At 41.6% G+C, this 16,544-nt stretch overlaps 1 protein-coding gene across 2 annotated transcripts in view; it reads left to right on the forward strand.

Moving 5' to 3' along the window:
• Positions 1 to 2,277: 2,277 nt before the first annotated feature.
• Positions 2,278 to 16,544, forward strand: part of cachd1 (cache domain containing 1) — an 86,446-nt gene continuing 72,179 nt past the window's right edge. For both annotated transcript variants that reach the window (XM_023394576.2, XM_023394577.2), the window contains exon 1: positions 2,278 to 2,886. In XM_023394576.2, the coding sequence (XP_023250344.1) occupies positions 2,638 to 2,886 (249 nt within the window). In that variant the 5' untranslated portion in view covers positions 2,278 to 2,637. The remainder of the gene's footprint in view (positions 2,887 to 16,544) is intronic.

Raw genomic sequence — 16,544 nt, forward strand, 5'->3', positions numbered from 1 at the left:
CTGTTATACGTAGCTGCTTTAGACCAAACATTTACTGTGCAAAGACTTGTGTAACAGAGTCGTGTACAGTTACTGCGGCTCAAACACTTCACAACTACATTTGTTTCTTCAGTAGACTCCCATGACTGTCATGACGATATATATTGACCATTGATATGAGCTGATGGATTAAAAACCGAGAGGACGCTACTTTCAGGTCTGGTGTGATTGACACATAAAGCAAGCAGTACAATGCCACCAGGGGCCTCATTACATGACTAACAGTGTTGGGCAGAAGGTGTGTTTTTGATCTCAGTCCATCTGTGTATCGCGTGCCTCTGCAGGCAATCCTTAAAAGTTAAGGATAGATCTGGCACAGAGTAACATATGTAATTACTTCTGGCAAATATGTGAAATGTGAATAAGCATTAATAGACACTGAGCTGCACAGTGGTATCAGGTTTTATGATACATCAAAAACAGCAATATCATATTCTGTAAATCATTTGTGATCAGGTGCCACTGATAATCTCACCCCTGAACAAACTCAGTCATTTAGTCATTTCCAGAAAGCTACAGTGTCCTGTAATTCAATCTGACAGTCACACAGCAAACATAAGTTTCAAGCTCAGTATCTGGCAACCCTGGAGTTACATGTTGCGACAGCAGGCGTTCAGAAGAGTGTATGTATCCTAAGGCGCCTTCAGTAAGAGGTTACCAAACCAAACCTCATGAGATGTTACTCAACTGATAGTAAAGTCTTCCTTTAGTGAAATTGAATGTTTGCATATCACCAAAAAGTCATAAAATGTCCTAAATCCAAATTTACAAAAGAAAATGTAAAACCTGGCGTTTGAAATAAGCCCACAAAGTGAACCTGGATAATACACTTTATGACAGTTTGTAAGATGATGTTTTTTGTGTGTTTGTGATTCGATATTTCCCTGTTCCAGCAGCCATGGAACAGGCCTTTTGTGCCCTAAATGAAATGTTGGTTGACCATAAAGAATCTCCCCAAAAAGAAAAAGAAAAAGAGAAGCAGTGAGATGGCTGAGAAGAGACCAGCTGTGCAGCTGCAAATCAAATACACTCAACACGACGAAGTGAAGGAGAGAGCAAGGGAGGGAGAGCAGCGATTAGAGGTCAGCTGTTGGATGGGCTGAAGTGCTGTTATGCTTCAGAGCTTCACGACATCGGACTTGACTACAAGACTCTTTACCAAATGAGCTATCTGTCACTGGTTTTTATTTTGCAGCCAGCAATCACAATGTGGATCGCCCAAACACACACACACGCACACACACACACGCGCACACACACACACACACACACACACACACACACACACAAGCCTCTGCTCCGCCAAAGTCAAAGTGAAGCTGTAGTAAAACCATGAAGTGGATTATTACAGGAGCGGAGTCTCTGACGGTTACTACACCCTTTCTACTACTGCTTTCATTCATGTTCTTACAAATGCTGCACTTTGTTTTCCCACGCATCGGTTTCACGTACAGAGCCACAGTGGTACATGTATCACCAGCACAGCTTTCTATACGTACCTGTGTGGACCTTTACATCATCTGCTCTCCCGGATGGAAATAAAGAAAAAGTGTCTCTTTATTCATTTTATTCTATTTTTTTGGAATTTGAATGACAACTGTTGTTTTACAACTCTCTGTCACACAGAGATAGTGCTGTTTTCAAAAAACATCCAATGATCCTGCAGCCTAAACAAAAGGAAATGTGTAAGAGGCTGTAAGTAACGCCACATCTAGGGCTCATAAACGGCACTGCCGTGAATAGAATATTTTGAGGACTCATTCATCACAAAATGGACCCCATGACAAAAGAGTGAGTAATGCATGCAGTTGATATGTTAATGAATCCACCCCCCATTACAAGTTGGAGTGGAGTTAACAGTTAAAAGGGTTTGATGTTGCAAAAAAAAAAAGGCTGAACAAAATGTTAAAGAATGAAATGCTGAGGGGTCAGTCACTGATATGGTCTCATGTCCTTAAGGGTTTTTTTTTAATCAGCCAAGGGGTTGTGGACGTTTTTAAAAACCTTGCAACGGATGATTCATCTGTAACTTAATCATAAAGATAAAAAAAAAATCCCTGGCTGTTTATGGAGGCTACTTTGTGGGTTACGCCTCAAATGCAGGTTTTTATTACGATGGCTCCTTTCCCAGCAGTAGCCCGGTTGAAGGCATAATGAAACCCTGATCCATTGATCCAGAGATCCAGGCTCCGGTAGGACTCTTGTGTTTTCCACGCCTCCCACTTTCACCCCCACTGTGGTGATTCTCCGGCTCACACATACACACACACGCACACACACACACACTTTGCCAGACTTCCAGGAGTTGGAGCGACTGATCGAAGACGGAACACCGACAGCGTTTTAAAAAAAAAGAAAAGAAAAGAAAAGCCATATCCTCTTTCACGCATGGATATGTTTTCTTCTCTTGCGGGATTTCAAGGAGGTGCGATGGTTTGCGCGGCCAGAAATGTTTTTGGAGACTCGCACAGGAGAGAAAGAGCACACGTCCTCAACGCTGCAAAGTTGTAAAAGTAGTTTCCCTTGAAGTTTTTTTTTTCTCCCTCCGCCACCAGTTCAGACTCCCGTGTTTCTCCAGCCTGCAGAACCACAGCCATCATGGCGAGGCGGACAGGGGGGAGATCCGTGGTTTTGACGCCGAATACGCGCGCTGCTTTCCGGGATAAACACCTTCGGTTTAACACGGGCTTGTTGGCTTTTTCGTGGAGCTTCGTTTTAATCTGCTCAGCTCTTTCTTGTGGATATTGCGGAGCTGAGTCGGAGTTTTCCATCCTGGAAGAAGCGCAAGTTTTGGCCGATCAAATGAAAAAGCTGTCCTCTCAGGAGCTGGGAGTCTTTACTATGCAGGTAAAAGAGAATTGCCGTTGAATTTGTTTTTGTGTGAAACTGTGAGGTATTCATGTGGCACTTCGAGCTGTAGCCGGTTTGAAATCCCCCCCCCCCCCAAAAAAAGTGGCTCAAACAGTTGGTGAAATACAGCTACACACTAAAACAATGTAATAATCGCAGGGGGAAACTTTGTTGAAAGAAACGTTGCAGTGTTACGAAACAATAAGCTCTTTAGTTGCCAGTGTTGCTCCGCTCTGTGTTGCAGTGCAACAACAGGCGCTTTGAAGTTAGGACGCGTTTATCTGGGACATCAACACGCTGGAGGTTCGGTGTTCCTGGGCAGCTTGTGTTTCACCTTTCTTATTTCCTTCCTCATCTGGTTTCTTTTTTTTCTAATCAAAGATCACATGTATTTTGACACATTGGATGTGTGCGCGTTTGCCTGTGTCCGCTGGACAGGAAAATGAAACACGAGGATAAACTGTCACCCACAATGATCATCATGAGCAGTCAGCCATGAAGCAGCATTTCATTGTACTTTCTATGAAAGGATCGGCCTCTATCCTTCCTAAATAGCACCAGCTTGATACAGTTAACTGTGAGGTGGAGGTCAGATGATTTATGCCTCGTTATAAAGACTGACACATGCCATTGTACGGGTAAAAAAAAGAAGCAAGTGATAATTCAGCTGGGTAGTCTGCATGAGGATCAGAGAAAATGTAGGTCTCCTGTACATCGGTTTATGCGGTTAAATCCCTTTTTATTTGATTGCAGCCTGAAGTCCATTCAGAAAACCAGCGTTTGGACACAATGAGAACTGATGCTGTTTATGAATAAATGCAGACAATTAATCAGATCGAGTTTGCACAGCATGTGAACAGAGACATCAGCTGGGGTTTGATCAGATTTCATTACAACTAGCTGCAGCCAGCGTTTCCTTTGGTTAAATGTTAAGTTGGTAAAATGTCAGAAAATGCCCTTCAGAAGTTCCCAGTTCTCACAAGGACACACCTTCAAATTGCTTGTCATGTCCATCCATCAGTTTAAAACCCAAATATATTCAGTTTACAAGTACGTCTATATAAAGGAGAAAAGGAGCAGATTTTTGATCTGAGAAGATGGAGCCATTCTTTTTTTTTGTCTTTGGCATTTTGTGCCTAACACATTAATTAATCATCAAATTATAGATTAATTTAGTTCATACTTTCAGCTTCTACTGACATGATTTGTGTTTTTTATTTTGAAGTAACATGGTTCGTGGTTGTGTCATTTTTCTGCCTTGTTGGAGTCATGACCAGTTTCTATGACCAGAAACCCCACATTTTGAAGAGCATATTCATATATTAAACACTGATTGATTATGGAGTGTTGAACTGAGATGTTTAGTTCATTAATTGATTAGTTGATCCACAAAAAGTGTCAGCAACAATTTAGTGAAGATACCAAAAAATACCACCTTTTTGTAGCTTCTGAAAATATTTCCTTTATACATGCACTATGAAAACCTAGCAGAAACACCTCTCTGCCACGTCCGTCTGTGTCGAGCTGCACCGAGTCACCAAATGGCAGAAGGCGCAGGGTGCAGCAGTGCTGGGTGTGAGGGGTTTTTTTTTTTTTTTGCACTTCAGAGGCAGAGGAGCTCACAGGCCCTGAACACAGAGGCGAGGCAGCAGGGGGGCCCCAGCCCCAAATGGTGTTTCATCTTCTCTGCTTCCACACAGAGCCGCCTTCATCCCAGCTCTGGGAGGCGGCTTTGAGGGCTTCCTCTGATCCCCATGGATCCGCCTTTGTCACCACTCGTGACCTGAGCTTCGGTTTATCCTCAATTTCTGTCTTTTTCCTCCTCTCCCCATTTTGTTGCTGTTGTTGTATGCACAAAACATTGATCACTCCCCTTTAAATTTCAGTGTTCTTCTTTTCCTCCCATCTCTGCCATTTTTTCTTTTTCTTTTCTCTCCTCAGAGAAAAATTCTTCTATTAGCTTCAAAGATGCAATTAATGCAAAACAATTACGGCTTTTGTCACTCTCACTTAATATTTCATGACTCATTTAAATTTTATATTGCCCTGTCAAATCATCATGAAAGAACACGCATTCGGCATCATTCCTCTGTATCGTGGGAAAACAGGTTTGAGACGATCGTGTTGTTGTACAAACTGTGAAAATCTGACTTGGCAAGAAGCTAATGAGAGTTTGATAGAAACGGTGCATTTCATGGATTTGTGAAGGCGGTTTTCCTCGAATGTAAGAGACGTGCATCCAGTAAAAACAGCCTGCATCTGCCCGTGAAAACAACTGCAGGAATCTGTCCTCCATGCTGGCTGTGCGGACACCTGCTCTGCTGCTCATATGTGGCCTGACTCTCAGACTGCAGGTGTGTCAGTTGAACTGGATTTCACTTTATCTTTCTGTCTCTTTGGCATTTCCATTTTTTCCCTGTGCAGTGCTGGAGGCTGATTTTTCCACTGTGTTTTTTTTTTTTTCCTCCACATGTTTTTATCCAAACTGAATCATTGACTTTCAGCTGACATTCTTTATCTCTTAGTGCTGTACTGTTTCAGATGAGATCTGAAGGTTTTTCCTATCAAGTGAACATCCCAGCATCTCCATTTAAACTGTAATTCTAACCCTCTCCACTCCACCCCTCATTCTCTGGCAGATGTGTAATTTGAGGCTCGCCTTGTCAGTGCTTCACTGAGTCACTGGGTCAGCCTTGTTCAATCTGTCATTGAGTTACTCAATTATCAGGGGACATAAGGGTGTACAGTTGACACTTTGTTTAAGTTGATGGGTCAACTTTTCAAAGCTTTCAGCGTAGTATGTGTTTTCTCAGCTTAATATTTTAAAATCTTTTTTTTTTTTTTTTTTTAAAGACACACTTCTGCTACAGTTGTCTACAATTCATTTAAATCTGATCATGGATTAACTGTAAAGGGTACAGGTTCATAACAATAACACAGCATACATATTTCAGAGCTGATTAGTCAATCAACATAAAAATAACTGGCTACCATGTTGATATCGGATTGGATTCATTTTTAAGCATCGATGCCAAACATTTGCAGGTTCCAGCCTCTAGAATATGATGATTCGGTGCTTTTCTTTGTGTAGTATGAAAGTAAACACTCATATCTGTGGGTATGTGTATGCTGTTGGTCAGGCAAAACAATGGTTAGTTGCAGCCCTTTCTTTTACAGTTGGTGTCTTTATCAGTGTATTCTGTTGCCTCTAGAACAATTATTTCAGCTGTTTACTACAGTGGTGATGTCAGTTCTATTTCCATTATTCCATTATGTGGAAATATTCTACTTTCACATTATTTACAAATCACAATGTCCTTGTGTTTGATGTGTTATCTACTTGAAAAGGCTTCAGTGTAGCTTTTGTTGAGCTGCTGCTAATTCACACTATTTGTTGTATCTTTGATTCGTCGGTGTCTGGCTTTCTCTCTCAGACCTCTCTCTGTTTAATCTCCCACTCCCGGAAACTATATCTTATCTTTCAGAAAGATTTATGACAATGATTTCTTGTGTGCGACTCCTCTGTCTGGTTGTTGTGAAAGTAGACTTCTCTGATATGTAACTAATGAGCGTTCCATGACAGATTTTCTGTGGCTTAAAGCAGGAGGTTTTACATGGCAATCTGGATTTAGGATTGGGACTAAATATGAAATTCAACCTCCTTTCCCTTTTCCGTGTTATTAAAAAAAAAAAAAAACGTGGTGCCTGGTGCTACTCTTGTCACGTGGGCGCCCGCCAGAGCCAGGACCACGGTACATGTTCCCACCTACAGCTACAGCAACAGGGGCTCCATCACTGTTGGAAACTTCATCGTAAAGGCATGCATAGATTGTGAAGCCAAGGAGAGATCACTCATCACTGTGTCAAAAGTCCAAGACCCAATTGCTTTTACTGAGAGGGTATTTACGCCTTATTGGCTGATTTATTTATGCAGGAAATTTCACTGTGTTAGTTTTAAGGGTCATAATCCACAGAGAAGTGTGGTTTGTTATTGAGGCCAGCTCGTCCTGTATCCCCGGCCCCCTAATTGAATATTGATAGTAATTTGAGGGCAGTGGAGGTTTGTGCAGGAAAAGGGAAAATTGGGGGCAGCTCTGGCGCTGTCATTAGCCTGTGATTTTCTGGTTTGGGTTTGGTCCAAGGGCAACAGAGCCCAGATTCCTGCTTTGTTGTTTTCTTTCACTTGGACCAGACAATTTGATTAGGTTTGTTTTACCATGTATGAATGTCTTCCTTCGTTCCACCTGCCTTTTATTTGAATCTCTCTCCTTTGTCTGTCTCTGGGGTGCGTTCGCTGCGTTTCTTCTCTTTTCCTCGCTTTATGTTGAATCCGTTGCAGAGACGGGCGGATAGGGAGGAGGGGGGTTTGAGGATGTACAGCGGGACATCAGGATTCCTGCTAGGTTCTCTGCAGCACAGCTTCAAAGTCTTCTTGCCTCTTACTGCATTGCCTACATGGCTGTGTACTCAAACAGTCAAGGTTACTCTGAGCCTCGCAGGCCCTCTGCTACATGTGGGACTATAACTATCTCTCTCTCATCCTCTCTTTTCACTTAGAGTCTGTGTTTCTCTTTGTTTTGCGCCATTGCAAATGTCCAATTATTTTCAATTCATAATTATAAGCTAAATGTATGTATGAACCACAGCACATCTAATCTGCCATGTTATAGCACTCCATGCAGGGCTGGTAGATGTTGACTGCATGTTCAATTGAATATGTAATAGTATATATAACACAGGCTTTATGAAAGAAGAGGACATGTATAACATTTTTTCTTCACAAAAACAGTCATCCAAAGGGCAAACGAACACTTGTGTCAAATATATCTCTAAGCACATTCTTGAACTTGTCTTGTTGAGGATATAATGGAGCTCTTTTTGTTCCCCTCCCCTCAGGGCACAGAGGTTACATAATATAACCAACTATTCCCAGTTGGTGCCCTGTTGCAAATGACAGAATATGGGAACTTACCAATGGCAGAGGATGGATACTGCTCCTTGTTATTTGTTACAATCCATGTATAAAGTGGGATACTGAGCTAAACTCTAAGGTTGCTGGTGAAGTACCTCTTTATTCCCTTTCACAACTTCACACAAGACCCTGAAGATCCCATCACAGCTAAACCACAGAATCTAGGTTTTATAACATTTTGTGTTTTGTGGTCACATTCATTTAATAACGTTGCATTCAAGCGTCTTTGTAGCCAAGAAGGGTTTTTTCTGCTGAAAGGGATACTGTAGTTTTCCTGTCTGATTCTAGTAACCCGTGTTCACCTTTTAATACCTATGGTAGGTGTTTCGAAAGACTGTACGAAAAGTTATAGAGGTAATTGTGTGGAAGAAGAGCTTGATAAGTTCAAACGCTGCATAGTCTCTCACCTCCACACACCTGGCCGATGGCTGCGTGACGTGGGCATGGCATCATCGTTTGATTGACTCTTTCAGAAAGTAAAAAAAAAAAAAAAAGTTGCTGATTGATGCAGTTTTGATATTGGGAAGTTTTCGGACACTGTTAGACAGTCTGACAAACACTTAGTTTAAAGCATACTGATGTCTTTCAATGATCAGACTTAGGAGCCATATTAGATACTATGCTTTAGCCGTTCATGCCAATGGCAAAATATTTTCTTCCTTCTCCACTAGCTGTCTGTGGAGTCTGAGATTGCCGCTTGGATACGACCCGTCGTCATGGTAACAATAATACGAACTTGATAAAGGTTGATGAACAGTCGCGGTTTGGTTAGGTTTACGCTAAGATCATGGTTTGAGTTAAAAAAGCAAAGTACGTATTTCCTTACGGGGGAAAAAAACAACGGTCTTCCATGCGAAAGTCCTGTGTTTTGTCGACCCATCGATACACTCAAACTTCCTCCTACAGGTGTTTTGCATTTGTTGGTTTTGAGTCCAGCCATATATCTTGACGTACCTCAGTGGTTTATGAGCCCTTTGTGGCTGTGCTCAACTCTCTGCACCTTTTTCTATTTTAACTGTTGCTTTTGGTCCAAACTGGTATTAACAGGAGACTTTTATAAAAACATTTTTTTTTTACACTTACTTGCTTTCACGCTCAGTTATTGGATTCTTCGTCCCAAGTTGCTGCTGATACATGAAGAATTTATAACTCCATGTTTTTCTGTTCTGTTTGCGTGTGTCCTTTTTAGAGTTATGTCTTTTTGTTTCTTGTTTTTATCCGAGCTGAATTAAAAATGAACGTGATAACTGGGGTGATAAGTTGTTTGTATGTGACCTCCTTTCCAAACTAAACTTTTCTGTATTTTAAATGTTGCATTGTTAGACTGAAATTAAGGATCTTATTTATTCATAAAAAAAAAAAGGCTCTCTGCCAACAGCTGCAAAGTCCCACAGCAACGTCTGCAGAGTTTTAAAACTTGGCATGACTTTCATATCAGTCTTTAAAATTCTTGGCCTGTTCAAAACCCAGGGAAACAGCCCAGTTCTGTCGACTGTTACCTTTATCTTCCCATCACAATGGAGGGGAGAACAGAGCAAAGGGCCACGTTTTCATTAAATGTAGGGCTGCTTGTATGTCTTGGCCTGAGTCCAACCGCCTTGCACCGCAGTGTCTCCAACCTCCAAACCGTACACACACCAGACACGGTGAAGTCCCCACACTTGTTGGACGAGACAGGGAATCAAGTGCTGCTGGCAGACAGAAACCTTGTTGCTTCTTAACTGAAGAAAGACAGCCTTATTTCCAATTTTTTTAGTCTTAAATACTTGTGTGAATGAATGAAATGAATTCTTGCATGAGATCACTGGTTGGTTTCATGGGCTTTGCTATTATAAAGTGTTGTATGAAGTCTTATAATCATAATTGGTCAGTTTTTCACTCTTGTCTTATAGCTGCCCTATTAGTTCAACTTGTACATCGGGATGACTGAAGAATCCAGTAGAAAGATATTGGAACCCAAGAAAAGTTTGATTACTTATAATTGAAATTTTGTAAAATTACACCTACTCCTCATCCCTCATTAAAAAACCAAAATCAATCAATGTGCCTTTATTTTCCGTTTCAAAACTTGGCCATACTCATTTTTAAAATTTGCCAAATTGCTTCCACAGAGACCTGAAAAGACGTCATGTATCATCTTTCTTTGAATATACCGACAGCCAACTGTTTCAGTTAACTTTGTGCTAGAACTTTGCTGGAAGAAAGATATGGGGGGAGAAACATTTTGAGGGATATGTTGTTTTTTTTTTCTCTTCAGAGCTTTTGGACGACACGACTCCCATTCATTTCAATCAGATCCTTTTTAATTTTTTTGCCAGTGTAAGTACAGCCTAGTGCACCGTCTCTTGGCTGCTGCTGGACTGCGGTCGCGATGGAGCATGAAACTGATGTTCTTCCCCTTCTGCACCAGCTGTTGTGGTTTAAATCTGTCTGTACTGTCGTGGCCAGATCATTTATCTGACCGCTTTTTGATCTGTTTCCCACATTTCTCAGTTGAAGTAGGCCTCCTCTCTGTTTGGCCTTGACTTAAATTGGTTTTGCAGTGTTTTTGCAGCTTCCTCAGCCTTTGCCTTTTTGTCTGCTTTTCCTTGCTCTCTATCTTTCCCTGCTCGTATCTCATACTGACCTGCCCTGAAATGCCAGGCTCCTCAGATGTTAGGAATCTAGACGGAACATTGCTATCTTAGTGCAATATAGTTAAACATGGTCTGATTAGGGAAAGTACTTTTTCTTTTTTTTTTTCCAGCTGCAAACATCCTGTCGTTATCAGTTTTACCTGAGATAAACATCAGGATGACACTTGCATGTGCGCATACATGCACGTGTCTACATCTGTGTATTGTATCATAATCATGCATAGAGCTGAATAATTGATTAGTTAGTAGTATTAATCAGTGCAACCGTTTGTGTGTTTCATAGCATTGTAAACTGAATATCTTTGAGTTGGAGAGTGTTGGTCAGACAAAATAAGCAATTTGCAGACGGCTTGGGCTGACAAACCACATCATTACCGATTAATCACAAGTTGTAATTATCTGTTTTGTGTCAAAAAATTGTGAAACATACCATCACATATTGAGATAGATATTCATTAAGATATACACTTTATGGTGACATAAGAACTGTTTAATCTTTCCAGCACTAATATTCTGTGTATTGAACTGAGCCTAGTTTATCTTCATACAGCTGAGCCCTCCAGGTTTTCAGTGAAAGTAGCTAACTCCGTCCTCTGCGTATTAAAGAGGAGAACTAATTAACTGGCAGTGTTTAATCAGCTCATTCTCCATTTTTAAAATGAATGATTCCCTCTTTCTCTATTACCTCTCTCACTCTTTATCTCCCTTTCACTATCACCCACTCTGCCTTGTCTTTCTTCACACAGGCTCACACTCTACTTCTTGCACACACTGGCACAGACACACACACCTTCAACACACACAGACACACACACACACACACACACACACACACACACACACATACACACACAAAGTGATAACAAATGCACTCAATGAGAGAGAGAAAAGGATCTTTATTAGTGATCCAGGCTTTGTGTTCTTCTTCTTTTTTGTCTCTCTCCAGATTCCTGCCAGTGTTACTTAGTTAGCTCCAACAGGGCTGACCTGGCAGTGTGAGCCAGGGGACCTCAGGCCACCCCTTAGCAAGTCAGTCCCTTCACTCGCCACAATGGGCCAGACTCAAAATGAACTTTCCCTGAAAGAGAGAGAGAGAGGGAGAGAGGGAAAGGAAAAGGGGGGGGGGTGCTTGTGGTGAAGGCAAGGGGGCAGTGAGCAAAATACCCATTTGGGAGGGCAAGGAGAGTCGAGGGACCAGCTCCCTCCCCCAGACACTATGCATTTGTAAGGCCCCCATCCCCCTCAGTATGCAGACACACTCGTGCAGAAGAGGCTTTGCATTCTCGATGAGGAGAGAGTTGGAGCTCCTACTGTGGAGAAGCAGATCAGACAGTTTTTCATGCCTCTTTTCTCTTTTCTCTCTCTGTTTATGCCTCTCTCCCAGAGCTCCGTGTTGCATACATAAACTCACAGTAAACCCAACCTTCAGTTACTGAGAAGCAATGTCTCGAATTTCCATCCAAGTTTATTTGCCTGTTTGCAGATTTTTTTTATTTGGATAGGTGCAGCCGTTTGGGTGAAGACCTGACTGTGCATATGTAACAGTAGGCTTTGGGGTTCTTCCTTGAGGCAAAGGGTGCTTAAGGGTGCAGGGAAAAATGCTAAATTTGGTGCAGGGGGTGGGAAGGACGGAAGAGTGGAAGAGACAATGTGCAGCGAGGGAAGCCAAGAAATGGCAGGTTCTCAAACTGTGGAGTCTTGTACACACAAACACAAAACACAGCTACTGTCACAGCAGTTTGCATCTTTGTCTCTGATGGTGAGAACTTATATGATGCTTCTCTCACACTGGGGTCACGTGGTTGTGAGGGTCGGCTCAGTTAGCCAGTCACAAACATGAACTGCTTCAACACAGAAACCCTGTATCTCCAGAAGGTTGAATGTGAGTAGGAAATATTTGCACAAACTTCTCCTTCACTCTTCTGTCACCTCAGTGGCTGCTGAGATTTCAAGCTTTCTCAATAGGCAGTGGGGTCTGGCTCTGAGTATTTGCTGGGAAATACCCTCAGGTGCTTCTCTAGTTCTTTTTACTTTCTGTGCTCTTTGAATTGTTGATTGGTTTCTCACAAACCAATGTGTGCACCGGTTTAAAGGTGCAGAGCTCTGGCAGTATGAATACTTATGAATGAGTCGGTGTGTTTGTTGGGCAGGTAGGTCTAAGTAATCTATGATGTAGCTAACATTAGCCACATAAGCTAGGAAGTGTAGTGTTGCAATTGTTTGCTCCCAATGCGGGCTTTTAGGGTATTACCTATAACCCCTTTACTAATGGTTTCATTACTGACTGTGGTTTCATTGAGCTGCTTCCGGCTAATATTGTATGTAAACCATTTAACTTCAAGGAAGCTAAACAAAATTTTGGGTGAAGGAATAGTTTAACATTTTGGAAAATAAGCTTATTCGCTTTCTTGCCCAGACTTGGATGAGAAAATTGATCACCGGAGGCAGTTAGGCTTAGCGCTTAGCTTAGCATAGACTGTAAGCAGGGGGAAAAATTAGCCAGGCTTTGTTCAAAGGTCAAAAACACACCTAAACGCAAAACAATAATGGTAACAGTGTGTGGTTTTATGGAGGATTGCTTGCTTAAATTATTTCTCCCTCCCATACTTATCCCTCTGCTCCTCCAGTTAAGCTAAGCTAAGCTAACTGTCTTCCGACTCCAGCTTCATTCTTTAACACAGGGAGGGGGGTGTCAGTCTTTTAACTCTCAGCTAGAGAGCAAACTGCTATTTCCTTAAATGTCAAAGAATGCCTTACGCAATGTGGTTATAGTTCTATTTTTGTTGCAGCTGCAGCTCTTTTACTGTCTTGGTCTGATATTATAACTTTCATGTATGGTTTTTGTTGGATTCAACATTGCTGGAATAGTTGAATTGAGAAATAAGTGAAGGCTTAAAACCCTGCTCCAATGGGGTTTGCAAGTTCTGTGGTTTATATGCTTTCATATTAAGATGATCTTACGGTATTGAAAGGGAGAAAAAAAGTGTCACAATGTGTTTTTCTTTTTCTTTTGTTTTCCTTCATGCCTTTAGGTCTCTTGAGCGGTCTGACAAGATGGTGTCTGCACTTTTGTTCGTAGTTTCTCCTTTGTCTGTCTTCTCCACCAGTGTCGTCTTCTCATCTCCTCTGCTACCCATTCCTATTTCTCGGTGTAACTGTGTCTGTGGGTGGTGGTATATGAAACTGTGTCCTGTGCCTTTTGTCTTCTGCTGTTTCGCCACCTTTGAAGATGAGTCAGGAAGTGACCGGGGCTAATGAGATGAACTTTGGACTTTCTGCCTCTGTCTCCGTAAGACAAGGCTGGTCGGAAGATGAAAAGAGATGCAGTGTTTTTATTCTCGCAGAGAAAATGGCAAGGGGGGAAAAAGTGATACAGCTTGCTAATTAGGAGGCAAGGAGGAGTGTAAGAGCTTTGAGTGGGAGATGAAAAATGGGAAGACACTGAAATGACATTTTCGGCGCTTCAAACACATGTAAACACATAAAGTCACACTCTTACGCCATCTCTGTCTCTACCTATACACACACACACACACCTCACATAAACACAGACACATATAAAGCTACATGCATGGAGTGGCTGCAGCTGTGTTTAGCTATCAGTGTCTCTGGGCTCAGTTATGTGTCTGCCAAATGAGTGGCTTATTTGATCTGGACTGACTCACAAGTAATGGAAGACGAGCCTTAGGACAAACCAAACAGGCTTTGTGTGTAACATGGAGACGGACGGTTTCTCCTGTTGGCATGTCAACATTAACCCAGATCACCAAAGAAAACAAAGAAAATCTGCTCTCGGTGTTTATTCAGAACTCCAGTATGTTTTTTTTCACATAGTTATTTCAGTGCAGAGATTCACCTGCACCTCCAGTTTGTGGACATGGTGGATTTTTTTTTTTTTTTTTTACAACAGCTAAGCATTCGGCACTGTAGTGGAGATTTCCTTCTAACTGTGATGTCAGCCCAGCAGAGAACAGAGCTCATTTATGTAAGGCACAATAAACGAGCCCTCAGGTTTTTAACTTATTCAGCTCAGTGCCCGAATGATAACCATAATGTCTCACACTGGGTCCAGGACTCATAAAAACATATTGCTCTTGTTGCGAAGGGACCATCTTGAAATCATCTTGCAGCACATTTTACCTCTTGGCCACTTGTTTAAGAAACCTGCCAGTTTTCCTCTGATTTTTCTTTCTGGCTGCCTCTGTCTGTGTTCAGGTTCTCTTTGTGGCGTCTCCAGTTTAGTTTCTCTGCCAAGATACAAAAAAAAAAAAAAATCGGTTGTTTGGTGACTGAGGCGGGTGGATTACCTTCTCTAAAACCAGTTGTCGTTAACATTTATTGATGCAATCTCAGTGGTTTTGCTTGAATCCCATGTCCATTTAAAATCAGATTTTCAGGAAAAAATCTTTCACACCAAGGACATTATGTGGGTTTTTTGGTTTCTGGCAGCAGCATCGGTTTGATTCGAACAATAAGACACCTGGGGAGTTAGCATTTACTGCTCTAGACAGACATCTGGTTGAAACAACCAATGGAAGAAAGCACCTAAAGAAACTTCATGAACACACAGTTGAAGGAAAAACCCACAAGACAAACTGTTTTACTCCTCTGGTTCAGGAGATCATCGTAAGACATACTCTGGCAAACATTCATTCAACATCTGCTTAACCAACAGCATCTGCTCTCGACTCTTTTAGACTGACTCTTGACCCGAGTTCAAATTTCATCAGTTTCTGTCAGAAAAAAAGTGTTTGATTTTCTTGCAATGCAGAAACACCACAAAGAGACAAAAAATGTGGAGAACCATTCCAAAGAACTTCATTTTTTTTGGGTGAGGATGACTTCCCTGTTGACCTGGTGTTGAATATCACCAGATCCTCCCTTTAATGTTTTTCTTCTGCAGACTCGGTAGGCTATGGAAAACAGAACTTCATGGAAGAACTATCAAGAAGAAAACCCCTTTGACAGTCTGTCTTTGTGTTTGTGTGCATCTAAATTGACATCAGTACTTGCTTTCTACAAGAAACCTACATTATCATTCTCTCCAGTCTTATCCAGTCCGCTCCTATCATTCCAAACTTCTATCTCCCAGAATTTTTTTTTTTTTTCCAGACGGCCCGCTTGTTGCCAGGTTTGGCTGGCTGGTGCCATGCCAGCTTTTCTCAGTCTGTCTAGTCCAGGCGCTGGCACCATCAGCCAGCCAGGGTTTCTGCTGGCATCTCTTGGCAGCTGGCCAGGAGACAAACCCATCTACAGATGCAACCTTTTTCTGTGCATTTATTGGAACTTTTTTTGGGGAGTTTTAATATTTAAGTAAATGTTACAGTCAGATTTGCAGTAAATGAGCTTTGGCGATGCTCCACATTAGGAGTTGGACAAAATTTTCCAGTGAAGATCCTGACTGAAAAAAAAAAGACAGTATAATCGTTTTCATAAATGGAAGCTCCTGTGTCAGATTGTTGTGTTAACGTTTCAGTCAGTGCTACTAACTTTAAGTTCATGCCTTTTATAAATGAGACAATGGTGCAAAGTAAGTAAGACAATGCTTATATCACTGAAGATGTGACTTCTTATGTAAGATAAAAAGTAGCATATACAAGCCATTTACAGGCAGTTTTGAGCATTTTTCCACACTCGGTAGCTCCAAACAAATATCCCCCTTGGAAATCTTACAAATTTGATTTCACTGAAGCATCAAAAAGTATGATTTGTGCGGGTTTAGTGTGGTCCTGAGGGAAGAGGTTCTTGGATCAGTATTCTGCACTATTATCTCTGGCTCTTCCTCACATAACTACAGGAAGAACTTTGGACCATGCTGCATGTGTTATGGAGTCATTAAATTAATAATAATCACAAAAACACACTAAGCATTAATCACTTGGTTGATAGAAAAATAGGACTTTAACTGTATTTGGAGGCAGACTCCTAAATCTGGTGGTATTTCAGGCTATGTCACATTCTGAGCAGTCCTTGAAGTGAAGCAGGCAGCAGCCTTAAATCTGCTCTGTTTTCAAGACTGCCAGTCAGAGGGGTGCAACTGGTGATTG

Source organism: Seriola lalandi, unplaced genomic scaffold (assembly GCF_002814215.2).
Source record: "Seriola lalandi dorsalis isolate HSWRI2012SDOR001 ecotype SW California unplaced genomic scaffold, Sedor1 jcf7180002054949, whole genome shotgun sequence".
NCBI classification, from domain to species: Eukaryota; Metazoa; Chordata; class Actinopteri; order Carangiformes; family Carangidae; genus Seriola; species Seriola lalandi.